The sequence below is a fragment of the Salvelinus fontinalis genome, chromosome 3, assembly GCF_029448725.1.
Source record: "Salvelinus fontinalis isolate EN_2023a chromosome 3, ASM2944872v1, whole genome shotgun sequence".
NCBI lineage: Eukaryota > Metazoa > Chordata > Actinopteri > Salmoniformes > Salmonidae > Salvelinus > Salvelinus fontinalis.
In genome coordinates this window covers 16,767,662-16,793,788 of record NC_074667.1, presented here as the reverse complement: position 1 = coordinate 16,793,788, position 26,127 = coordinate 16,767,662, and the positions used below count along the sequence as shown (strand labels likewise).

The 26,127-nt window shown below is 41.3% G+C and overlaps 1 protein-coding gene and 1 non-coding gene across 2 annotated transcripts in view; one reads left to right on the top strand and one right to left on the bottom strand.

The window, feature by feature from the left end:
* The first annotated feature begins 12,833 nt into the window (after window positions 1-12,833).
* Window positions 12,834-26,127, top strand: part of angpt4 (angiopoietin 4) — a 52,829-nt gene continuing 39,535 nt past the window's right edge. Inside the window, exon 1 of the mRNA XM_055907855.1 lies at window positions 12,834-13,597. Within this exon, the coding sequence (XP_055763830.1) occupies window positions 13,280-13,597 (318 nt within the window). The 5' untranslated portion in view covers window positions 12,834-13,279. The remainder of the gene's footprint in view (window positions 13,598-26,127) is intronic.
* Window positions 22,833-22,908, bottom strand: trnaa-ugc (transfer RNA alanine (anticodon UGC)). Its single transcript has one exon. It is a non-coding gene; the product is annotated as a tRNA-Ala (tRNA).

Sequence of the window (26,127 nt, the reverse complement as noted above, 5' to 3'; positions counted from 1 at the left end):
GGGGGGTACTGTCACACCCTGACCTTAGTTATCTATGTTTTCTTTATTATTTTGGTTAGGTCAGGGTGTGACGAGGGTGTGTATTCTTGTTTTGTATTGTCTAGGGTTGTGATGGTGACCTGAATTGGTTCCCAATCAGAGGCAGCTGTTTATCGTTGTCTCTGATTGGGGATATTTAGGTTGCCATTTTAGGTTGCAATTTTCCCTTGGGTATTTGTGGGTTCTTATTCTATGTTTAGTTGCCTGTCTGCACTAGCCATATTAGCTTCACGGTTCGTTTTGTTAGTTTTGTTCAGTGTTCATTCTTTAAATAAAGAACAATGTACGCTTATCACGCTGCGCCTTGGTCTCCTCCCTACGACGGCCGTGACACACATTCTATAACTATTGTCCCATTAACCATATTGTACACAAACCGCCACCCGCTTGGAATAAGAATGTATTTACGTGTGAAATGCCTTTGTTCGTCATTTGTCTTGGTCGGAACCAAACCTTCTCGGAAAGTTGTTGGCGTTCCAGCTGTATGGCTCTGATTGTCCGAAAGGGGTCTCCCCTTTCCCGTCTTCTACTGGTGTTCACTCTGGAAGATAACCAGCCATGTCGATGGTTCCCATTGGTGATGAGCGTAGTAGAAAAGTCTCCACTTAATTTCGCTTTTCTTGAAATCTGACTTAAGACAGCTAATCAGCTGTACCAGTGATTGTCTGAAGTGAGCTTCTCGACATGAGCTGCAGCTCTTCTAATGGAAGTTAAGTTCATTTCTTCAGCTCGTGTTGAGGTTCAAAGTTTCAACCATTTCCCCCATGCTTTTACCTGTAGAACCCCCCCCCCCCCCCCCCTGCCCCCACACACAGAAACTGACGCACAGGCACGCATTCAACACCCAAACGCACACAGACACACGCACACACGTACAAACACACACACACACACACACACCTTCAACATCTCAGGTGGGTCTTAGTTACACTCAATGCAATGTCATGTCGTCACCGTAACGATAAACTATAAAACCTTACCCACAAACCCCCAGCTAGGCCCAACGAGGAACAACCAATTTTACCCCTCATTGGGTTAATACATTTTAGGAGACGCTATTCATGGCCCAATTGCACTGAGTCCCATAAATGTGCATTCCCTAGAGGGAAGGCGTTGTTAGCAACACGAAGTAGAATATATGTCAGAGGATTAGTTGCCATAGGTTTAACACTAGACAGGCCTTGAGTATTATAGACTCTGTATGGAAGCAAATTCTTTCAGTGGATCAAACTCATGGCCATGTATAGTAAATTACATTTTTTTGGAGGAAATATGATATTGTTTCAGTGATGTGTATTGTGTGCAATGTACAGCTTGAAACACATGCAGGACCCTTGAAGCGATGTATCCGTTCTTGTCATGATTTTGATGGTTGTATTTATCATATGGTTGCAGGACTTGACTCTCTCACTTGCTATCTTTTTCTCTATCTACTCTCTTTCTATTCTTCTTTCTCATTGTCTCTATTCTCTCTGTGTCTCTCGCTCTGTGTGTCTCGCTCTCTCTCTCGCTCTGTGTGTGTGTGTCTCGCTCTCTCTCTCGCTCTGTGTGTGTGTCTCGCTCTCTCTCTCGCTCTGTGTGTGTGTGTGTCGCTCTCTCTCTCGCTCTGTGTGTGTGTCTCGCTCTCTCTCTCGCTCTGTGTGTGTGTGTCTCGCTCTCTCTCTCGCTCTGTATGTGTGTCTCGCTCTGTGTGTCTCTCTCTCTCTCTCTCTCCCACTCTCTCTCTCACTCTCTGTGTGTGTGTGTGTGTGTCTCGCTCTCTCTCTCGCTCTGTGTGTGTGTGTCTCGCTCTCTCTCGCTCTGTGTGTGTGTGTGTGTCTCGCTCTCTCTCTCGCCCTGTGTGTGTGTGTCTCTCTCTCGCTCTGTGTGTGTGTCTCTCTCTCACTCTCGCTCGGTGTGTGTCTCTCTCTCTCTCTCTCTCTGTCTCTCTCTGTCTCTCTCTCTCTCTCTCTGGACTTCCACTTACTTCCTGTCCCCACATAGATTGTGGCAGCAGGGACACATACACACCGACACACACTAGTCCAGTCTGTATTCTTCTCTGGACCTGCTTTTCATTATAGTGAGAAAGTATTTAAAAAGCCAAATTTTACTGGGAACAAACCAGAATTTGCTTCTCTGTCCCTATGTGTTTAGCAGCCCGACCTTGGGAATAGTGCCCTGCTTCTCATCCAGAGAAGTTTTCCTCTGGTGGTGCTATTGAGTCAAAAGGGGTCCCCTTAAATGGACAGACATTATTGTCCTGAAATTACCTCATTAAACAAAAAGGGCCAAACCTCCCCACACCCATGAGCAAGATAATATATTGTTTTCCTAAAACTAAGTTTTTGTGGGGTTTTATGAGATAAGAAATTGATTAATGTATGGGAACCTTACAGAAAACATTAAAGCAAAAATGTGACATAAATATTAGCAATTAAATATCCTAAATGTATCTTGTACAAACTAATAATATGATTTCCCTCTATGATCAGTCCTCGTGAAATTCTTCGGTGTAATGTCTGTACAACATCAGCTGATTCCAAACCCTAATAATAGTTATTTTTAATGAAATTGCACATTTTGTCTTGGGAGGGGTGTCCTTTTATTTTACAAACATGAATGTTATCTGGCAGGGCTTTGTATTGGAAAACATACGTGGGGTGTGCAAGAAACAATGGTAAATGTGTTCATTACTGTGGCTGATATCAGAGAAATAGGCTCCAATCTGGTAAGAAAAACAGAGATAAGATAGGATTTACGCAGGGCTGGATTTTCTATCCAGGAGTACATATGGCAACATTCTGTGGCAATTTAAGAAACCACCCCTTCATTTATTTAAGAGGAGCCCTGGGAGCTCTTTAGAACAACATGTTGATTGCTTGTTTAAAGACGCTAGTTGTTGGGATTTGTAATCAAGTACCTGTGGTCGATAAAAAGGTTAATCAAACAGCAAGAAATCCAGAAACACAATCACTATGAGACAAATATTTGATAGAAGGCGGTAAAAGCTGTCCTGGAGGGTGGGAGGTTTTACTTTAAAGCTTTAGGACCATAAAGCTGTCAGTTACCGCTGGCAACCGGGTTACCTCCTGTAGTCTGTACTGTTAAAATGTCAGAAACGTGTCTAGTGATCCTTCTGGTCTCTTCTTAGCAGCTGATTGGTCACCCAACAGGATGACCGATTTTTCTGATTGGTCAAGAGTGAGTTTGATGGCATAAATAAAACTTCAATGACATGTTGGTTATACAGTTGAAGTCGGAAGTTTACATACACTTAGGTTGGAGTCATTAAAACTCATTTTTCAACCACTCCACAAATTTCTTTTTAACAAACTATAGTATTGGCAAGTTGGTTCGGACATCTAGTTTGGCATGACACAAGTACTTTTTCCAACAATTGTTTACAGACAGATTATTTCACTGATAATTCACTGTATCACAATTCCAATGGGTCAGAAGATTACATACTTAACTGTGCTTAGAAAATTCCAGAAAATGATGTCATGGCTTTAGAAACTTCTGATAGGCTAATTGGCATAATTTGAGTCAATTGGAGGTGTACCTGTGGATGTACAGTCGTGGCCAAAAGTTTTGAGAACGACACAAATATTAATTTTCACAACGTCTGCTGCCTCAGTTTGTATGATGGCAATTTGCATATACTCCAGAATGTTATGAAGAGTGATCAAATGAATTGCAAAGTCCCTCTTTGCCATGCAAATGAACTGAATCTCCCAAAAACATTTCCACTGCATTTCAGCACTGCTACAAAAGGACCAGCTGACATCATGTCAGTGATTCTCTCGTTAACACAGGTGTGAGTGTTGACGAGGACGAGGCTGGAGATCACTCTGTCATGCAGATTGAGTTTGAATGTCACGGCCGTTGGAAAAAGAGGACCAAGGTGCAGCGTGGTGAGCGTACATTTTCTCTATTGATAAAAATGACGCCGACAAAACAACAAACACTACAAAAACTAACCATGAAGCTACAGGCTGTGCCCTAAACAAAAGTCAACTTCCCACAAACACAGGTGGAAAAAAGAGCTACCTAAGTATGGTTCTCAATCAGAGACAACGGTAGACAGCTGTCCCTGCTTGAGAACCATACCCGGCCAAAACATAGAAATAGAAAATCATAGAAACACAAAACATAGAATGCCCACGCCAACTCACGCCCTGACCAAACCAAAATTGAGACATAAAAATGATCTCTAAGGTCAGGGCGTGACAGTGGAGGCCGTCGCTGGAGGCTCCGGACTGGAGGCCGTCGCTGGAAGCTCCGGACTGGAGAACGTCGCTGGAGGCTCCGGACTGGAGAACGTCGCTGGAGGCTCCGGACTGGAGGCTGTCGCTGGAGGCTCCGGACTGGTTGCTCTTCATAATGTCATTAAATCCCACATGGACAACGATAAAATAGATTTCCATATCCTGGCGTAGAATATTTAGAAGCAGCTTAGTAATGTCATATACTCGAGCTCTGTTTCCTCCTATGGAGCTGCCCAAAATCACGTCTGGCGAGAAGGATGAGGAAATCCGCCCACTCCCTCGCTTCACTGGATTTGAAGAACCCTTTAAGGATGGGCAAGAGGCAGGATAACTTGATTCCATAGCTCCCAGCACCTTGTGCAGGCATCCTAGAGATGGGGAAGCTCCGCTCGATCCAGGGCAGCGATAGAAGGTTGTCGATATCGAGTTCGAAATTTTAGGGGAAGGAGTGGGCACAGCGGCCGCAGACACAGGTACCCCCAGCGACGAAGGTGCGGGAAGATCAGGCTCCAGGGCTGCGAAACTATTCGTTGTTTGCATCCGCTCCGGGCCTCTCATTGCGAATGTAGCCTGCTTTACGAGAGACCGCTGTCTTTGGCTTCCACGGCTCGTGATATGCGACCATCATTCATTGGCATGCTCTTTCGACTCCGCTATCAGATGTGGGAGGAAAGGCAGTCGAAGGCTTCGCTGGCGAACGAACTACGGGCAATACCGACCAGTCGGTCAACGACAAACGCCAAGGCAGAGATGCATCCAACAAGCGATAATGTCGCCCAGGCACCGGCGTGGAAAAGGTAAACATTCCAGTCTACGTTTTCCCCAGTTTCCTACATAGGCTGGCGACCTGCTTGTTAAAGGAAGCCACTTCAATTCTATAATCCTCAGCAAGCAAACAATTGCCGCGTTGGAACTCTGAGTGATCCAGTTTGTCCCGAAACAAAGCTTAGCAGATACAGCTCCTACAGCACTAAAACCGTTCATTTACTTTTCCAGACAAAAAGGGCTCCATTGCAATACTCATCGGGGACTAGCTTCGTTAGCTTGATGGCAAGCAGCTTAGCTAGCAGATTAGCTAGCTAAGGTTAGCGGCTCTGTCAAGCAGGCTTCAACCTGTCTGTTAAGCGGGATTCCAGGACATGAACGAGCGGTGCTAACTGTTAACTTCTCTGCGCTACGGATCCCTTTTACGGGATCATTTTCCTAAACAACCGCTGAATTGCAGGGCGCAAAATATTACAAAAAATATTTATAATCATGCAATCACAAGTAAAATATACCAAAACACAGCTTAGCTTGTTGTTAATCCACCTATCGTGTCAGATTTTGAAAATATGCTTTACAGAGAAAGAAATCCAAGCTTTTGTGAGTGTATCAATCAATGCTAGAACAGCTAGCCCCAAATTAGCATGGTCACAAAAGTCAGAAAAGCAGTAAAATTAATCGCTTACCTTTGATAATCTTCGGATGTTTGCACTCACAAGACTCCCAGTTACACAACAAATGTTATTTTTGTTCGATAAATATTACTTTTATAACAAAAAAACGCCATTTGGGTTGCGCGTTATGTTCAGAAAACCAAAGCCTTGTTCCATTCGACGAAAATTCCAAAAAGTATTTCGTAATGGTCGTAGAAACATGTTAAATGTTTTTTATAGTCAATCCTCAGGTTGTTTTTAACAAACATAATCGATAATATTTCAACCGGACCGTAACCTACTCAATAAGAGAGAAAAAGAAAATGGAGCGCTACCCTCTCGTGCGCAGGACCTAATCTGAGGACACATGACTACTTTTGAAAAATCTCGCTCATTTTTCCAAATAAAAGCCTGAAACTATGTCTAAAGCCTGGTCACAGCCTGAGGAAGCCATTGGAAAGTTTTGGAAACTTTGGAGTGTTTTCCATCCCAATCTGTGAATTATATGCATTTTCTACGATCTGGACCTGAGAAATAGTCCGTTTACCTTGGAAACGTTATTTAAGGGCTGCAAGCCCGAAATCGGCCGAAAATGACAACAGCTGCAGGGCGCGAAATTCAAAATCTATTTTTTTTAAATATTTAACTTTTACACATTAACAAGTCCAATACAGCATTTGAAAGATAAACATCTTGTCAATCCAGCCAACATGTCCGATTTTTTAAATGTTTTACAGAGAAAACACCACATATATTTATGTTAGCTCACCACCAAATACAAAAGTGGACAGACACGTATGGATATGATTATGAAGTATGAATTATGATTGAAGTAGCATGCACAAGCCAACCGAAATAAACTAAAACCAACCTAAAGAGCCCAGAAAAAACTACCTCAGATGACAGTCAAATAACATGTTACACAATAAATCTATGTTTTGTTCATAAAAAGTGCATATTTTAGCTATAAATCAGTTTTACATTGATGCTACCCAAAAATGCTAACACATAACTAGAGTCTGAATCCAGCCGGGAGTAGCCAGAGAAAATACATACACCAACGTCGGCTACTAATTACACCTCATAAAACATTTCAGAAAAACATATGGTGGATAACTAATGAAAGACAGATATCGTGTGAATAAAGCCAACATTTCCGATTTTTGAAGTGTTTTACAGCGAAAACACAATATATCGTTATATTAGCTAACAACATAAGCTAGCATAAGTCAGCACTAGGATTGGTCAAGCGCTAGCCTAGCACAGTTAGCCCACTTAGCACAACACAGCTCAACAGATATATGAAAAAGCATCCCAAATTGGGTCTTATCTTTCTTGATATTCCATCAGAATGTTGTAACGGGGTCCAATGTCCAGTAGAGTCTTTAGTTGGGTTCCAGAACGAATTATTTCCCTCTTTGGTTAGCTAGCACAATAGCATTGCGGCGCTACACAGCGTTTCTTCAAAAAATTCTTCCGTCGTAACACATCTAAAGTCCAGAATAAATTGCAATAATATAATTAAAGTATATTGAAAAAACATACTTTAGGATGATTTTGTGACATGTATCAAATAATATCGTAGTCAGGCATCATATTCAACGTTATCTAGCTTGTTCCAGAAGCCGAGACCAAATTATCCTTCGCGCCCGGATTTTTTTTTTAACTGCGCAGGTCTCACAAGAAGGTGTGTTATTCAGTCCATGGACGAGATATTCGACTCCTTTCAAATCTCACTTCCGCATTACAGCCTGAGGAAGGCGTGTGAAGTGTCCCTATGGTCCTAAGTCAAAGGGCCTTTTATAGAGAAGGTCTTAAAGAGACACATCGCATTTTGAAAATCTCAATTCGGCTGGGAAAATGGCTGTAAAAATATTTCTGTTCGACTTAGAGAAACAATTCAAACCTTTTTAGAAACTACAGACTGTTATCTATCCAACAGTAGTAAATATATGCATATTGGAAAATAAAAAGTTTCTTAGGAGGCCGTTTGAAAATGTGCACACATTTTCCAGTTTTTTCAATATTCAGCTTGCAGCCCAAACAGGTTAAAAAATAAATAACAAACCTAGCGTCAAGAGGTTAAAAGCTAACCATGTCACAGAATCGAACCAAAAACATGTTCACTATTTATATCTTACGAAGATTTGTTATTTTTTGTCAAAAACAACAAACCAAGTGTTTCTGGCATGCAGTGTTCAGCTTCGCACTCTGTGTGTGAGTATATGGTTAACGTGTAGAGAATGTGGACTGCCTTTACCCATGAGTGCTGTACAGCAACGCTGTACCCCATAATGACAAGTGAAAACATATTTTTAGAAATGTATTTAAAATTAAATACAGAAATATCTCATTTACATAATTATTCACACCCCTGAGTCAATACTTTGGGAGTCTTTGGAAGTCTCTAAGAGCTTTCCACACCTGGAAAGTGCAACATTTGCCCATTATTCAAGCTCTGTCTAATTAGTTGTTGATCATTACTAGATTTTCAAGTAGATTTAAGTCAAAACTGTAACTCGGCCACTCAGGAACATTCACTGTCTTCTTGGTTAGCAACTCCAGTGTAGATTTGGCCTTGTGTTTTAGGTTATTGTCCTGCTGAAAGTTGAATTAATCTCCCAGTGTCTGGTGGAAAGCAGACTGAACCAAGTTTTCCTCTAGGATTTTGCCTGTGCTTAGCTCCATTCCATTTCTTTTTTATACTGGAAAACTCCCCAGTCCCTAACAATTACAAGCATACCCATAACATGATGCAGCCACCACTATACTTGAAAATATGGAGAATGTTACTCATTGATGTGTTGTATTGGATTTGCCAACACACAAGACTTTGTATTTTGGACAAAAAGTTAATTGCTTTGCCACATTTTTGCAGTATTACTTAAGTGCCTTGTGGCAAACAGTGTACATGTATTCTGTACAAGCTTCCTTCTTTTCACTCTGTCAATTAGGTTAGAATTGTGGAATAACTACAATGTTGTTGATCCATCCTCAGTTTTCTCCTATCACAGCCATTAAACTCTGTAACTGTTTTAGTCACCATTGGCCTCTGGGTGAAATCCCTGAGCAGTTTCCTTTTTCTGGCAACTGAGTTAGGCAGGACGCCTGTATCTTTGTAGTGACTGGGTGTATTGATACACCATCCAACGTGTAATTAATAACTTCACCATGCTTCTTTGTGAGGTATTGGAAAACCTCCCTGATCTTTGTGGTTGAATCTGTGTTTAATATTCACTGCTCGACTGAGGGAAGTTACAGATAATTGTATGTGTGGGGTAAAGAGATGAGGTAGTCATTTAAAAAATCATGTTTAACACTACTATGGCACACAGAGTGAGTTCATGCAACTTATTGTGACTTGTTAAGCAACATTTTACTCCTGAAATTATTTAGGCTTGCCAAACAAAATATTTGACGTCAGAAAAATCTAAATGTTGCACTTCTGAACATTTCATTAGATATCACCATATATGATCATTGCCATGTGCAGTATTTTGCCATGGAGCGACAAAAAGTAAATGTCATATATTGCAGATTGACTACGAAATTACCAAGCTGTCGAGGTACCCCACCCTATAGTAAATTTTTTCTCTCATGTCTATAAATGCTACTGATTCATAAGAGCTGAGACCTAAAACGGGAAAATAAATCAGCCTTATCATCACACTCAGACAATCAAAACAGTGAGGATGTCATGCAGCTAGGCCATTTATATTATGGTACCCTCTCAAGTTACTGCCAGTCTGTGGTGAGTCTTTCCCCCCAGTGGTGAATGTGCAGGCGGAGAGCATTACGAATTGTAAGGCAGGTTATGACCCAGCCATTCACAATCCTTAAAGAATGGTAGAATCACAAGAGACACCACCTGGTGAAGTAAGTTTAGTTTTTTTCAAGAGGCCATCTTATCTTCTATTGTACCTCTACCTCAGAGGAGGCTGGTGGGAGGAGCTATAGTAAGACAGGCTCATTGTAATTGCTGGAATGGAATGAGTGGAATGAAGTCAAAACGTGGTTTCCATATGTTTTATGTGTTTGATACCGGTCCATTAATTCCATTCCAGCCATTATAATATGCCCATCCTCCCATAGCTCTCCCAACAACCTCATCTGAGGTACAGTTACAGTAGAAGATAAGATGGCTGCTTGAAAAAGACTAAACTTACTTCACCAGGTGGTGTCTCTTGTGATTCAGCCAAACGGGCCAAATGAGCTGTATCTAGCTACAAACCAAATGGAAAAAACACACTGCCGTGAAGCGTTCATCCATTTATATGGGTAAGAGTCTAGCTACATTTTCAGATATTAAACGTTTCTAAAGTCATTTTCATTGCAATTTAAAGTGTACTGCTAGCTAACGTTAGCTTCCTGGCTCACTAGCTAATGTTATGTGTATGATCTGTGTAGTAATATTATTCGTATCACAGAAATACTTTGCATTGCTGGTTATAGCCTAATGTTAGCTAGCTAGCTAATATTGAACCTAGTAGGTAAGCTTTAGCTACCTACAGATTCATACCACAGCATTTCATGCATAGTGGCTAGCTATGACAATCAGTTTGTACTGTAGCTATGGGTTGGGATTATTGTTCAATGTTTAGCTAGCTAGCTACATGTCTAAACAAAAGACTACACTTCGCCAGATGATTACATGACCCATCAAGTTAGTCAGGTGTGTCTGGGGTTGATTACTGCCATCTATTGTATTTCATGAACATGTGTACAATAGTCTAGACAATAGTGACCCATCCACTTAGCTAGAGGTGACTGGGGGATGGTTATAGCATTTCTTTTACATGACCCATCATTTTAGACACGTGTGTCTGGGTAAGCATCCTCTAATAATTAGAAAATATTATAATCTCTGGTTAAAACACACTATATCAAACAAAATCAAAGTTTACTTGTCACATGCACAGGATACAGAAGGTGTAAACGGTACAGTGAAATGGTTACTTGCATATTTGCATAGTAGCAATATCCAGATAAAATTGTGAAGAACAACATGACCTGAACCAAAGAGAGTACGATATAGGCTAAGGACTAGATAAAGTGTATTTTTACCTGGAGTTAAAAATATTGTAGGCTACTACTTTTATCACTTTTGGTCTTGAAATCTTTGGTTGTTTACTACACTACCTTACTCACTCTGTTTAGCACATGGCTTCACATGTGAATCCTTAAAGAGATGGTGGAGATAAGGCTTAAGAGGTGGTGAACGATGCTGAATAGGTGTAGACAAAGAAGACTTCTCCAGTAGGTGTAACAAAACATTCAAGGGCCATTTTCTCAAAATTAGGGTTACAAGTTTATCACCTTTCAAAGCAGAATTATTTTCCCATTGTTCCTCAACTGCAGTGTATGATACACAATTTTGTAGTGCTGAGTCTACACTTGTATCCAGTGTAAAAAACACTATTCCAAAAGACCGAATCGAGGCGGTCGGCCACATATGTAATATTATTGAGATTTAGGGTTACCAGGCATTACCAACCAACAAAATGAAAGGAATTTATTTTGAAAAGATGAAATTATCAAATTTATAATACAAACTTTGACAGATGCTGACCTACAGTCCACAACAGTAGTGGGAAAAGTATGAAATTGTCATACTTGAGTAAAAGTAGTGAACATCAGACAGTAAAATTCTACTTGAGTAAAAGTCTAAAAGTATTTGGATTAGAATATACTTAAGTATCGAAAGTAAAAGTATAAATCACTTAAAATTCCTTATATTAAGCAAAGCAGACGGCACCATTTTCTTGTTTTTACAATTTACAGATAGCCAGGAGCACACTCCAACTCTCAGACATTATTTACAAAAGATGCATTTGTGTTTAGTGAGTCCGCCAGGCCAGAGGCAGTAGGGATGACCACGTAATAGTAAAATAAATCACACTACTACTCCACAATCCCAAACAGAAAACCTGTGATTTATTTGGCAGATCTTGTCTTACTACCAGGGAGAGTTTGAACTGACAAAATGGTCAGTTGAAACAGTCAGACAGGAAGTCATATTGTGAAGGTGTTAACCTTTCACTCCATGTCTCAATCTGTTGCTATGAATGTGTCCTTTGGGTGTGATATAGAGACTCTGCTCTGCTCCCCAGACAGCAATCAAGGCAATAGAAATCCTACCTCCTCCTCCTTCACCTTCTCCTCCACATCCTACCACGATTCAGGCCACTGAAGATTGACTTGGAGTCAGCGCTGTCGGAGTGTGATTTGAAATAAGGGCTATGACTTCGCTGTAAAACAACCAAGTAAAAATCAACATAAAAAGACACCAAACAGCATGATGACCACCACATGCAAGAGTTGAAAAAGAATGCAGAATAAAATATATCACTAATGTTCCCACAGGAAAGGTGAAAGGGATAGTTTATGATTTTCACTTGCTGAAAGTCCTGATTTCAGTCAAAATAGAATATTTAAGAACCTTCACCAGGCTTCTCTCCCAGTTCTCATGAGAATCATTTTAGGCAGGGCAAAAAGTCACTCCGTGTGACCTCTCTCCCTAAGGACTGCAACAGCCGCAACATAAGATACAAGACAAACTATGCCAAAAATAAGGATCATGTAGAAAATAAATAAAGGGCAAAGAGGTGCATTATACGAAAAATGGTTTCACCAATGAGCTACATGCTATAGTATATTTGCTGACTACAGTAGAACTGGATGAGGGTGTATACTCTATTACAACTGATGTTGTGTAAGTTCAAGCTTCAACAAGTTAAACGTTTTATTCAGGAAATTGCAAAATTACAAATTTTAATTTAGCTGACTGATAAGCATATGCTAATTTGGCTTGCTCTCAAAAGTTTAGATGTATGTGAATTAATCAATACTTCAGAAAACAGTGAAAAGTGACCAAAAGTGCCTTAGGAAAAAAAAAACAACAAGCCCTGCTTCATGTGGATTTACTTTTACTTATGTATGTTTCCTAACCTGTGCTGAATCGGGGAGAGACCATACATGGCATCTTTAGCCCCAGAGTGGACAGAGCGGATTAGTGGAGCAGAGAGACGGGGTGTTCTAATAGACCTCCCTCAGCTCTCCCCCTCCCCCCAACCCTCAGATAAGAGGGGGCAGAACTATTTCCCTTTGGCCATTTCTGAAACTCGACCCACTGGAGTGGGATGGGAGGAAAGCATTTCTCCCTTTTTTTGGACATTGAAGATTGAGACTCATTTGGAGCTACTCCCTCACTCTCTCTCTCACTCTCTTGTTCTCTTTCTGTCTCTCTCCCCCTCCCTGACTCTTTCTCTGTGGCTATTTAGGGGTCAATGTTTGTGTCTGTTCACTTACGTAGCACAGGGGCCAGGGAAAGTTTAGAGGAAATAGGGACTCATTTGCTGTTGCAGGGACCTGCAGGGAGAAAAACAGGACTTTATCAAGAATAATAAGAACCAAAGCACAGTCAAAATACATCTAAATTAAGAAGAAGAGAACACAAGGGCTTCCTCTCCTTTTTCTGCTTGGAACCATGTGCATCCATATCTCAAGTGAGTGAGTGAGTGAAGTGGGGGGGAGGGGACACTTGTATCACACCTCGGCACAGGTGCTACTACCATGAGGAAAATCCTGTTGGGTTGGGGGCTGATGCTGGCGGCTGGGGTAATGGGGGCTAGCGTAGTGGGTGCTAGTGGAGGTAGAGGGCAGAGGCGCAGAGGAGAAAAGCGCAGGGGGCTCCATCGTGTCCAGCACGGCCACTGCAGCTACACCTTCATCCTACCAGAGATGGAGCGCTGTCAGGCCAGCCCGGACCAATACGGCAGCACCGACATGGTTCAAAGAGACACACCACCCCCTGGAGAGAGTGACTGGTCTGCACAGAAATTGCAGCACCTGGAGACGGCCATGGAGAACAACACGCAGTGGCTGCAGAAGGTAAGAGCAGATACCTGTACTTTTTATTTTATTTAACTAGGCAAGTCAGTTAAGAACAAATTCTTATTTACAATGACGGCCTACCCCAGCCAACACTGGGCTCTATGGGACTCCCTATCACAGCCGGATGTGATATAGCCTGGATTTGAACCAGGGACTGTAGTGACACCCTCTTGCACTGAGATGCAGTGCCTTAGACCGCTGCGCCAATCGGGAGCCAAATATATGATTCTGATATTGTGAGTTGAGAAAGAGGACCAAGAGCAAAGCAAAGTGCAGTGGGCCTCAGTGAGCAATGGTGAATGTAGACCACACGCAAGTTTCCCTTATTTTGATCACATAAAACATTAGCTTACAACTGGTGTTTTGGCTGAATCTCCCTGTGCTTGCTTCCAATTAATGAAATAACCAACAACAAAAGTTAAAATGGAATCCGTATAGAGGAGAGTGGGGTAAGTTGAGCCAAAGTGGTAAGTTGAGAGACCCTTGTTTCAAGGAAACCATACACAAAATGTATAATTTGACCAAATATTTTAGGTCTGTGAAGAAAAAAAACACATGGGAAAAGTGGTAAACAAGTTAGGTTAGAAAAACTGATTTTCAGCCAGTCAAATGGATTTATTGTGTCCGAGGTTTCATTACGCTTCTATCTAAACCAAAGTAAATCATTTAAACATTGCTCTATACATCAGTTGGGGTCTCTATAAGCTTAAGTAGGAGGTCCTAAACCTAGCATGAAAGTGCATCCTTGTAGTTGTGTTTGCCTTGGGGTAAGTTGAGCCAATGGTGGAACCATTGTGGCAAATTGAGTAAATGGCAAATTGAGCAAATTGAAGTATTTTCTTCCCAGGCGTAATGCAAGACATTATCGCTGGGAAATGAAGTAACAACAGGGCCTAGCTTATGTTAAAAAGGTTAAAAAGTATGAAGTGTATGTTAAGCCTGTGTTAAAATATGTTTAAAATGATTAAAAGACAAAAAAGTGATTGTGTGATTGTGTTGAATTGTGTTTGAGAAATAAATATAAACATGGTTTTACAAAGGTAGTGGTAATATTTCATTTAATACAGAAATGTATAGGCGGCTTAACTTAACCTGTCCCTTGGCTCAACTAGAGACCACTTTTGTTGTACAAGCTATGTTTTCAAAACTGTAATGTTTACATGAATTTTGATTATTTCCAGCTATACACAACATCATGAAATTTACAGTGCATTCTAAAGGATGGCATTCAGGCCATACTCCACTTTAGAATAAGGCTGTAACGTTACAAAATGTGGAAAAAGTCAAGGGGTCTGAATACTTTCCAAATGCACTGTATGTAGATATCTTTGTAAAAATAATATTATATTTCCCTTGACGGAGTGATGCTTAAAGTAAAAAAGGCTCAACTTACCCCACTCTCCCCTACGGTCTACATTCATCATCATTACAATGCTGCACAAGAGTAACAACGGTAATCAAGCATGAACAATGTGCACATTTTTTGTTACTGTGCTGCTTTTGAAAATCATATCTCAGGAGAATTACTTTAATGAACCAAATGAACGTTTCATTATTTCCACTATAATTGGCCCTATAAGTAAATTATAACTGTGCTCAACCAATGAGAAACCGACCCAGAAGAAGAAATGGAAATGAATTGCTTTGAAATAACTCAGTTCTAATCTATATTCTGCATTCTGGAGTGTGAACACCAGTTCAATTGGATTAATTGGGATTATGCTTATGGGGATCCATCGAACAAATTATGAAAAGAAGAATAAAGTACTGTGTGTGTGTGTATGTGAGTGAGTTTGAGCATGTGCAAATCGACTGTGTGCGTTGTACCTCCCACTTCGATAAAAACATGCAAAGGGTCAAATAAAAGAGCTCAAGACTGCCTCACCTCAACGGGAGAGAGGAGGATGACTCTTGACTTTCTGGGTTCACCATATCAAATCACTGCAGAAAATGGAGGTATTTTACCCAACCTTCAACAAAAATTTTACAGTTGTATTTGACTTTTTCCTACTGAATATCCTAACGCTCTCAATGCATCAGTGTTTGTGGAGAATAATATTTAATTTACATGTTTCCTTGTAAACACCAGTAAGTGAGGTAGTTAACAGCAGGTTGTTTAGCTTGCTGCCAAATGACTGACTTCAAATGAGGCTCCCATTCGTGGGACCCAGCCTGGTATGGACAGAGTGGAGTCTCCCTTTGATGTGGCAGAGTGCTCTTTCCCTGATAGCCAGCACGAATCACTGGCTACAGAAAGTGTAGATCGGCTCCAAAGAATGGGGAGAGAGAGAATGGAGAAGGCAGAAGCCATTTGAAGTTTCAGCTTTTTTTATGGCTGTGGTCCAAAGGCTTCTCTGGAAAAGAGCTCTGCCACCATCAAAGACACAGGGATCGGTGATTGTATGTCCTATTTGAAAGAGCTTGAGATATGGTCGGGCCCCAGGTTGTACTGAGTGAAGATTCTGCCACTTGCCAAGAGGGGAAATCACATTTACGATGTGCAAGCCCTCACAGTTAGAAAATAAATACAAATATTTAACTAGGCAAGTCAGTTAAGAACTAATTCTTATTTACAATGACGGCCTACACCAGCCAAACCCGAACGACACTGGGCCAATTGTGCACGGCCCTACAGACGGTTGTGATACAGCCTGGATTCGAACCATCTAGCACTGAGATGCAGTGCCTTAGACTGTTGCGCCACTCTGGATTCCCACCACCTCATAAGATGAGGGCTTTCTAGTGACATACTGTAATGGAACCATAAACTTTCAATATGAACATGTAACGTTCATGGATTGGACCAAAATGCAGCTTGGGTAGAATACATGTTTGATTTATTAACGAAAGACGAAGACGGAAAAACTCTTAACAAACGACGTAAACAGACCTGAACATGAGAACTTACAGACAACGAAGAACGCACGAACAGGAACAAACTAACAAACGAAACAGTCCCGTGTGGCACAAACACTGACACAGGAACAATCACCCACAACCAAACAGTGAGAACAGCCTACCTAAATATTGTTCTCAATCAGAGGAAACGTAAAACACCTGCCCCTGATTGAGAACCATATCAGGCTAATTGAACATGAACCCAACATAGAAACACATAACATAGAATGCCCACCCAGCTCACGTCCTGACCAACTAAACAAATACAAAACAAAGGAAATAAGGTCAGGAACGTGACAGAACATGGATATGCTTGCTACTTTGCACCTGCTGATTTCCCTGTCCTTCATTATAAATTACAATGCTCTTTAGAGTGTTGGGCCAGTAACCGAAAGGTTGCTAGATCGAATCCCCGAGCTGAAAATGTACAAATCTGTTGTTCTGCCCCTGAACAAGGCAGTTAAACCACTGTTCCTAGGCCATCATTGTAAATAAGAATTTATTCGTAACTGACTTGCCTAGTAAAATAAAGGTTAACATTTTTTTACTGGGACCACACACCATGCTATTTTAGACATTCTCTAATGTTTTCACAAAACAAGAAAGTCCTTATTTAACCAGTTGTGCTGACAGCCCTGTTTCGCAATGGCTTTAGTCATCAATCTAGCAAGAGGGCAATATTTTATTAATGTAGTAGTCCCCCCCCCCCTAGAAAAATATGACCTTTGGCTTTCACCTGGAATTGTTTATTTACAGTGCATTCGGAAAATATTCAGACCCCTTGACTTTTTCAACATTTTGTTACGTTGCAGCCTTGTTCTAAAATGTATTGAAATATTTTTTACCCTCATCAATCTACACACAATACCCCATAAAAACTGATTTTAGTATTTGTTTGCAAATGTTTATTTATTTATTTTTTATTTTATTTCACCTTTATTTAACCAGGTAGGCAAATTGAGAACACGTTCTCATTTACAATTGCGACCTGGCCAAGATAAAGCAAAGCAGTTCGACACATACAACAACACATAGTTACACATGGAGTAAAACAAACATACAGTCAATAATACAGTGAAAAATAAGTCTATATACAATATGAGCAAGTGAGGCGAGATAAGGGAGGTGAAGGCAAACAAAAAATATATATAAATAAATAAAAATATAAAAAGGCCATGGTGGCGAAGTAAATAAAATATAGCAAGTAAAAAAAAACACTGGAATGGTTGGTTTGCAGTGGAAGAAGGTGCAAAGTAGAGATAGAAATAATGGGGTGCAAAGGAGCAAAATGAATAAATACAGTAGGTAAAGAGGTAGTTGTTTGGGCTAAATTATAGATGGGCTATGTACAGGTGCAGTAATCTATGAGCTGCTCTGAAAGCTGGTGCTTAAAGCTAGTGAGGGAGATAAGTGTTTCCAGTTTCAGAGATTTTTGTAGTTCGTTCCAGTCATTGGCAGCAGAGAACTGGAAGGAGAGGCGGCCAAAGGAAGAATTGGTTTTGGGGGTGACCAGAGAGATATACCTGCTGGAGCGCGTGCTACGGGTGGGCGTTGCTATGGTGACCAGCGAGCTGAGATAAGGGGGGACTTTACCTAGCAGGGTCTTGTAGATGACCTGGAGCCAGTGGGTTTGGCGACGAGTGTGAAGCGAGGGCCAGCCAACGAGAGCGTACAGGTCGCAGTGGTGGGTAGTATATGGGGCTTTGGTGACAAAACGGATGGCACTGTGATAGACTGCATCCAATTTATTGAGTAGGGTTTTGGAGGCTATTTTGTAAATGACATCACCGAAGTCGAGGATTGGTAGGATGGTCAGTTTTACAAGGGTATGTTTGGCAGCATGAGTGAAGGATGCTTTGTTGCGGAATAGGAAGCCGATTCTAGATTTAACTTTGGATTGGAGATGCTTGATGTGAGTCTGGAAGGAGAGTTTACAGTCTAACCAGACACCTAGGTATTTGTAGTTGTCCACATATTCTAAGTCAGAGCCGTCCAGAGTAGTGATGTTGGACAGGCGGGCAGGTGCAGGCAGCGATCGGTTGAAGAGCATGCATTTAGTTTTACTTGTATTTAAGAGCAATTGGAGGCCATGGAAGGAGAGTTGTATGGCATTGAAGCTCGCCTGGAGGGTTGTTAACACAGTGTCAAAAGAAGGGCCAGAAGTATACAGAATAGTGTCGTCTGCGTAGAGGTGGATCAGAGACTCACCAGCAGCAAGAGCGACATCATTGATGTATACAGAGAAGAGAGTCGGTCCAAGAATTGAACCCTGTGGCACCCCCATAGAGACTGCCAGAGGTCCGGACAACAGACCCTCCGATTTGACACACTGAACTCGATCAGAGAAGTAGTTGGTGAACCAGGCGAGGCAATCATTAGAGAAACCAAGGCTGTCGAGTCTGCCGATGAGGATGTGGTGATTGACAGAGTCAAAAGCCTTGGCCAGGTCAATGAATATGGCTGCACAGTACTGTTTCCTATCGATAGCGGTTAAGATATCGTTTATGACCTTGAGTGTGGCTGAGGTGCACCCATGACCAGCTCTGAAACCAGATTGCATAGCGGAGAAGGTATGGTGGGATTCGAGATGGTCGGTAATCTGTTTGTTGACTTGGCTTTCGAAGACCTTAGAAAGGCAGGGTAGGATAGATATAGGTCTGTAGCAGTTTGGGTCTAGAGTGTCTCCCCCTTTGAAGAGGGGGATAACTGCAGCTGCTTTCCAATCTCTGGGAATCTCAGACGACACGAAAGAGAGGTTGAAAAGGCTGGTAATAAGGGTGGCAACAATTTCAGCAGATAGTTTTAGAAAGAAAGGGTCCAGATTATCTAGCCCGGCTGATTTGTAAGGGTCCAGATTTTGCAGCTCTTTCAGAACATCAGCTGACTGTATTTGGGAGAAAGAGAAGTGGGGAAGGCTTGGGCGAGTAGCAGAGGGGAGGGCAGTGCTGTTGACCGGGGTAGGGGCAGCCAGGTGGAAAGCATGGCCAGCCGTAGAAAAATGCTTATTGAAATTCTCAATTATAGTGTATTTGTCGGTGGTGACAGTATTTCCTATCTTCAGTGCAGTTGGAAGCTGGGAGGAGGTGTTCTTATTCTCCATGGACTTTACAGTGTCCCAGAACTTTTTTGAGTTTGTGTTGCAGGAAGCAAATTTATGCTTGAAAAAGCTAGCCTTGGCTTTTCTAACTGCCTGTGTATACTGGTTTCTAGCTTCCCTGAAAAGTTGCATATCACGGGGGCTGTTCGATGCTAATGCAGAACGCCATAGGATGTTTTTCTGTTGGTTAAGGGCAGTCAGGTCAGGAGAGAACCAAGGGCTATATCTGTTCCTGGTTCTAAATTTCTTGAATGGGGCATGCTTATTCAAGATGGTGAGGAAGGCATTTAAAAAAAATATCCAGGCATCCTCTACTGACGGGATGAGATCAATATCAATATCTAAATTTATTAAAAATACAAACCTGAAATATCAAGCTTGGCACACCTGTATTTGGGGAGTTACTCACATCCTTCTCTGTAGATGGGGAGCGTCGCTGCACAGCTATTTTCAGGTCTCTCCAGAGATGTTAGATTGAGTTCAAGTCCGGGCTCTGGCTGGGCCACTCAAGGATATTCAGAGACTTGTCCTTGAGTGGCCCGAAGCCACTCCTGCGCTGTCTTGGCTGTGTGCTTAGTGTCGTTGTCCTGTCTGAGGTACTGAGCGCTCTGGGGCAGGTTTTCATCAAAGATCTCTCTGTAATTTGCTCCGTTCATCTTTCCCTCGATCCTGACCAGTCTCCCAGTCCCTGCCGCTGAAAAACATCCACGCATCATAATGCTGCCACCACAATGCTTCACCGTAGGGGTGATGCCTGTTTTCCTCCAGTTGTGAATTTTGGCATTCAGGCCAAAGAGTTAAATCTTGGTTTCATCAAACGAGAGAATCTTGTTTCTCATGATCTGAGTCCTTTTGGCAACGTCTCAGCGGGCTGTCATGTGCCTTTTACTGAGGAGTGGCTTCTGCATGGCCACTCGTCCATAGAGGCCTGATTGGTGGAGTCCTATAGAGATGGTTGTCCTTCTGGAAGGTTCCCCCATCCCCACAGAGGAACTCTGGGAACATCGGGTTCTTGGTCACCTCCCTCAGTTTGGCCGGGTGGACTGCTCTAGGAAGAGTCTTGGTGGTTCCAAACTTTTAAGAATGATGGAGGCCACTGTGTTCTTGGGGACCTTTGTACCCTTCCGCAGATCTGTGCCTCGACACAATCCTGTCTCTGAGCTCTACGGACAATACCTTCGACCTCATGGCTTGCTTTTTCTCTGACATGCACTGTCAACTGTGGGATCTTATATAGACAGGTGTGTGCCTTTCCAAATCATGTCCAATACACTGAATTTACCACAGGTGGACCCAATCAAGTTGTAGAAACATCTCAAGGAGGATCAATTGAAACAGGATGCACCTGAGCTAAATTTTGAGTCTCATAGCAAAGGGTCTGAATACTTATATAAATAAGCTATTTCTGTATTTAAATTTTCATACATTTGCAAAAATGTCTAAAAACCTGTTTCCGCTTTGCTATTATGGAGTATTGTGTGTAGATTGATGAGGGAAGAAATCGATTTAATCCATTTTCAGAGTAATGCTGTAACGTAACAAAATGTGGAAAAGGTGAAGGGGTCTGAATACTTTTTGAATGCACTGTATAGTTATCTGGTTTAGGAACATCCACTCAAAATAATACACCTTCTTTACTATTTACCAAACATATCATGACATTAGTGATAGTCAAAATCTGTTAAATTAGTGAATGTCTAAATCAACATTTGGGCCATTTAAATAGTGTGCATCACTATTTGCCACGAAGCAGTCGAGCTGGATAAATGTTTTTCTAAGGGCCGCCCCTTTGACGTAAAGCTGCAGTGAAGTGATAGAAACGGATGGAGTGATGCAGCCAACCTTCAGAGGGAGGCAAAAACAAGTTAATTCGACATAGGACATTTACATGGTCCTAGGAAGGTCTGGATTGCTGTCTTCTGACTTATAACATTGTGGGAAATCAATCAAAAAAGTAATGTAAAGATACACACTACCAGTTAAAAGTTTGGGCACACCTACTCCTTCAAGGGTTTTTCTTTATTTGTACTATTTTCTACATTGTAGAATAATAGTGAAGACATCAAAATTATTAACATTAACAACACAAATTAACAACACAAATTAACATTTGTTAAACAAATCAAAATATATGTTATATTTGAGATTCTTCAAAGTAGCCACCCTTTGCCTTGATGACACTCTTGGCATTCTCTCAAACAGCTTCACCTGGAATGCTTTTCCAACAGTCTTGAAGGAGTTCCCACATATGCTGAGCACTTGTTGGCTGCTTTTTCTTGACTCTGCGGTCCAATTCATCCCAAACCATCTCAAATGTGTTGAGGTCGGGTGCTTGTGGAGGCCAGGTCATCTGATGCACCCCTTATCCCTCTCCATCTTGGTCAAATTGCCCTTACACAGCCTGGAGGTGTGTTGGGTCATTGTCCTGTTGAAAAACAAATTATATTTTCACTAAGCGCAAACCAGATGGGATGGCGTATCGCTGCAGAATACTGTGGTAGCCATGCTGGTTAAGTGTGCCTTGAAATCTAAATAAATCACAGACAGTGTCACCAGCAAAGACACCCCCACACCATCACATCTCCTCCTCCATGCTTCACGGTGGGAACCATTCGAGATTATCCGTGCACCTGCTCTACGTCTCACAAAGGCACATTGCATATTTGGATTCTTTAGACCAAAGGACAGATTTCCACCGGTCTAATGTCCATTGCTTGTGTTTCTTGGCCCAAGCAAGTCTCTTCTTCTTATTGGTGTCCTTTAGTAGTGCTTTCTTTGCAGCAATTCCATGAAGGCCTGATTCATACAGTCTCCTCTAAACAGTTGATGTTGAGATGTGTCTGCTACTTAAACTCTGTGAAGCATTTATTTGGGCTGCAATCTGAGGTGCAGTTAACTCTAATGAACTTATCCTCTGCAGTAAAGGTAACTCTGGGTCTTCCTTTCCTGTGGCGGTCCTCATGAGAGCCAGTTTCATCACAGCGCTTGATGGTTTTTGCGACTGCACAAATTTTCTACATTGACTGACCTTCATGTCTTAAAATAATGATGGACTGTCGATTCTCTTTGCTTATTTGAGCTGTTCTTGCCATAATATGGACTTGGTCTTTTACCAAATAGGGCTATCTTCTGTATACCACCCCTACCTTGTCACAATACATTTACATTTAAGTCATTTAGCAGGCGCTCTTATCCAGAGCAACTTACAAGTACATAATTCATACTTTTTTTTTGTACTGGCCCCCCGTGGGAATCGAACCCACAACCCTGGCGTTGCAAGCGCCATGCTCTACCAACTGAGCCACACGGGGCCAATACTTATAATTGGCTCAAACGTATTAAGAAGGAAGGAAATTCCACAAATGAATTTAAATGCATTCCAGGTGACTACCTCATGAAGCTGGTTGAGAGAATGCCAAGAGTGTGCAAAGCTGTCATCAAGGCAACGGGTGGCTACTTTGAAGAATCTAAAATCTATTTTGATTTGCTTAAAGCTTTTTTGGTTACTACATGATTCCACGTGTGATATTTCATAGTTTTAATGTCTTCACTATTATTCTACAATTTAGAAAATAGTAAAAATATAGAAAAACCCTTGAATGAGTAGGTGTGTCCAAACTTTTGACTGGTACGTATTTTTAAAAGTAATTATAGTGCCCAATTGCAGGTACTGACAGCATAAAGTTAATTTCTTTACACAAATCTTATGGGTTGGAGTTTGTTGGCAACCCCTAGAGTCTGAACGATCTCGCTCTCTTTCCATCTTGCCTTTGGAGAAGAGCACCCACAAACTTTGAAGCAGAAAGAAATGTAGAAACCAACTAGAAACCAAAGTTGTAAAGTATATAATTACTACTACAGAAGAATCAAGTGCTTAGATAATCAGTGTGCTGAACCAGAAGATAATTGGGAGTCTTTTCCTTTGATGGTGTGAACAAAGAATCATGGTGAGTTAGCTAGCTTTATGCTAGCTAAGTTCTATACCTGTCTTGATGAATAACTAAGGTGTACATAATATTTAGGATCTAAACCAGTAAAGATATTTACATAAGCATGAATGCTTTTGATATTGATGATCATTTTACAGAGGCTCGTCATCTGCAGCTTCTACAATCCTCATCATCACCTTATCTCTAGAGGGACATTTGACTGGTACATCGTGGTAGGAACTGAACTGAACTGAGAAAATTGAGTGCACTCACATTTCATTTTTATTTGTTACCCAGTTTATTATTTTGTATTATCATTTTGGAGAAAACCATGAATTGCGTCTGTGATACTTTGTTGTGCATTGAACTTTGAACATATGAAAACAGCAAAAACAAACTATTTCAATAATAGATCAACTTCAACTTCAAACGTATATCACTGAGTCCTTGTAGTATTCTTCCTTCACAGATTATCTGTTTGAGTATACTTTGCCAACGTCCCAGCGCTGTCATTCTTTATAGTGTACTTCAAACAGATTCTACCAATCTCTATATGACAGCTCTAATAATACTTAATAGCAATGATTCTTTGAATACGCAGAGTTTCTCCTCCTATAATAGTCCATTAACTAGTCCCTGAAGCCTTAGTTAATAGATTTTCTCTCGGTTCTCGTTGGTTTCATTTCCCTGCAGGGAGTGAATTGGAGTGATTATTGAAAATGGGAGGAAATGTTGGCAATAGTTTGAGAATGTTTTCACTGCAGGCTGTGGAGTTTATGGAGAGGGGAGTGCATTTGCAGTGTCTTTAATGACCTCGTAAAGGCCTTTGTTACGGGACTCCCCTCTAACGCCAGATCTCAGATCAGCCTCCGCTGATTACCAGCTTATCAATCGGAAGGATCTGACTTCTGCAGAAACACATCAAAAGCTCTTACAGCTTTAATTTGCCACATGTTGATGACGAGAACCCTTGTTCAAAGCCCCATACGTAATGCCATGCCCTTAACAATATGTGGAGTTCATTCTGGGAAAAGAATGAAGTCTTAGAGGGATTCTGCTGTAGTTTGTGTAATTTGTACAGTTTGAGAGGCTGAAAGATCCTACAGTAACATGTCTCATAATGGAAATTCAATCCCAGAGTAAAAGTTTAGAAGCTTGCTTTCCATGTGGCATTGTCAGACAACATTAAAGAAAGAGTGAGCAGATGGTGAAATACATATGATACATAACAATACGCCAACATTGTACAGCATTTGACTTTAAAAGTCTGCCCTTGTGGTTTGTTTGAATCCTAGCCTTAATCCAGTGTTTGCCAACGTCAGTCACAACCAGACGTTGGCTGAATTTCGACAGGCAGCCCAATTCTGATATTTTTTTCACTAATTGGTCTTTTGGCCAATCAGATCAGCTCTGAGAAATATCTGATGTGAAAAGATCTGATGTGATTGGTCAAAAGACCAATTAGTGTAAAAAAGATCAGAATTGGGCTGCCTGTTGCTGCCTGTTTGTGTTCATTGGGTTGGCTCAGATCAGTGGAGGAGGCCTCCATGTGCTAAATAAACATTTCTCCCATGATTATCATTCTTGAGGAAGTGTCTCGGAAATCTCCAAGACCGTGATGGTCGAGGGGGACTGCACTACCCGAGTGGTCGCCTGCAACGACATCAGTCAACATTGGAGTGGAAGGAACCATCCCCCTATCAGTCTCCCAGACAGTGATAAGGACGTCTCTTAACTCCCTCGTAAATCGTTGGCTTGAGTGTTGCTTCTGTCTCCGTTCCAACTGGTTTATGTTCGAACCATGACCGACAGAGTCAGGCTGGAGCTTCTATGGTTGTCTCTAAAGTCAGATAGATGTTAATGCATATGTGACTGTATCAATGATAATACTATAAAATGGTGATACAATACTGTCTGTAATATCTGATATTCATTGCTCAAAACTAAACTGTATCTTCTGTTTGTCATTGTACGCTGGCAAGAATGAGGGTTTATACACGCTGTCTGGTCTTGCCTTATGTCTTTCTGCTTTGTAAAGTCCTTTAGCTTTTAAACAATGCTAAAATAGCCAAATACATTAGCAACCCCTGTGTACACTGGTTCACTAATCAACCAACAGATTTCCCATTGTACAAACATAATTCATTTGCCTTTTCTATAGAAACGTTATTGAAGGAAGCAGTTGGCCGAAACAGAAACATATTCAGGACAAAAAACATAACTTTCCCATTATTTCCTTGACAGCATCGTCGAGGACTTGGAAGCAGACAAGGCCTGACATTGCTCTACCAGAATCCGATCTGAAATCAGATATATTAGCTCTTAATCAAGCACGTAATCTGGAGTCTATGCCTGTAATGCCTGGAGATCACATGTAAATAATGTAATGCAAGAGGCCTATGTCTCTGTGCAGGCTGGGTACCATAAGGATGGATTGGAACAGAGCATAAGGTAGGCCTATCAGTATGTTTGATGATGCTAGCTCCCTACACAGACACAAACTTGGTTTGTTGCTTGGATTTAAAAGTTAGACTTTGGTCAGTGTGTAGTTTACCTGCTATTACTTATTCCCTTTTAGAGAGGCTGAGGTTGGTAGACACAAA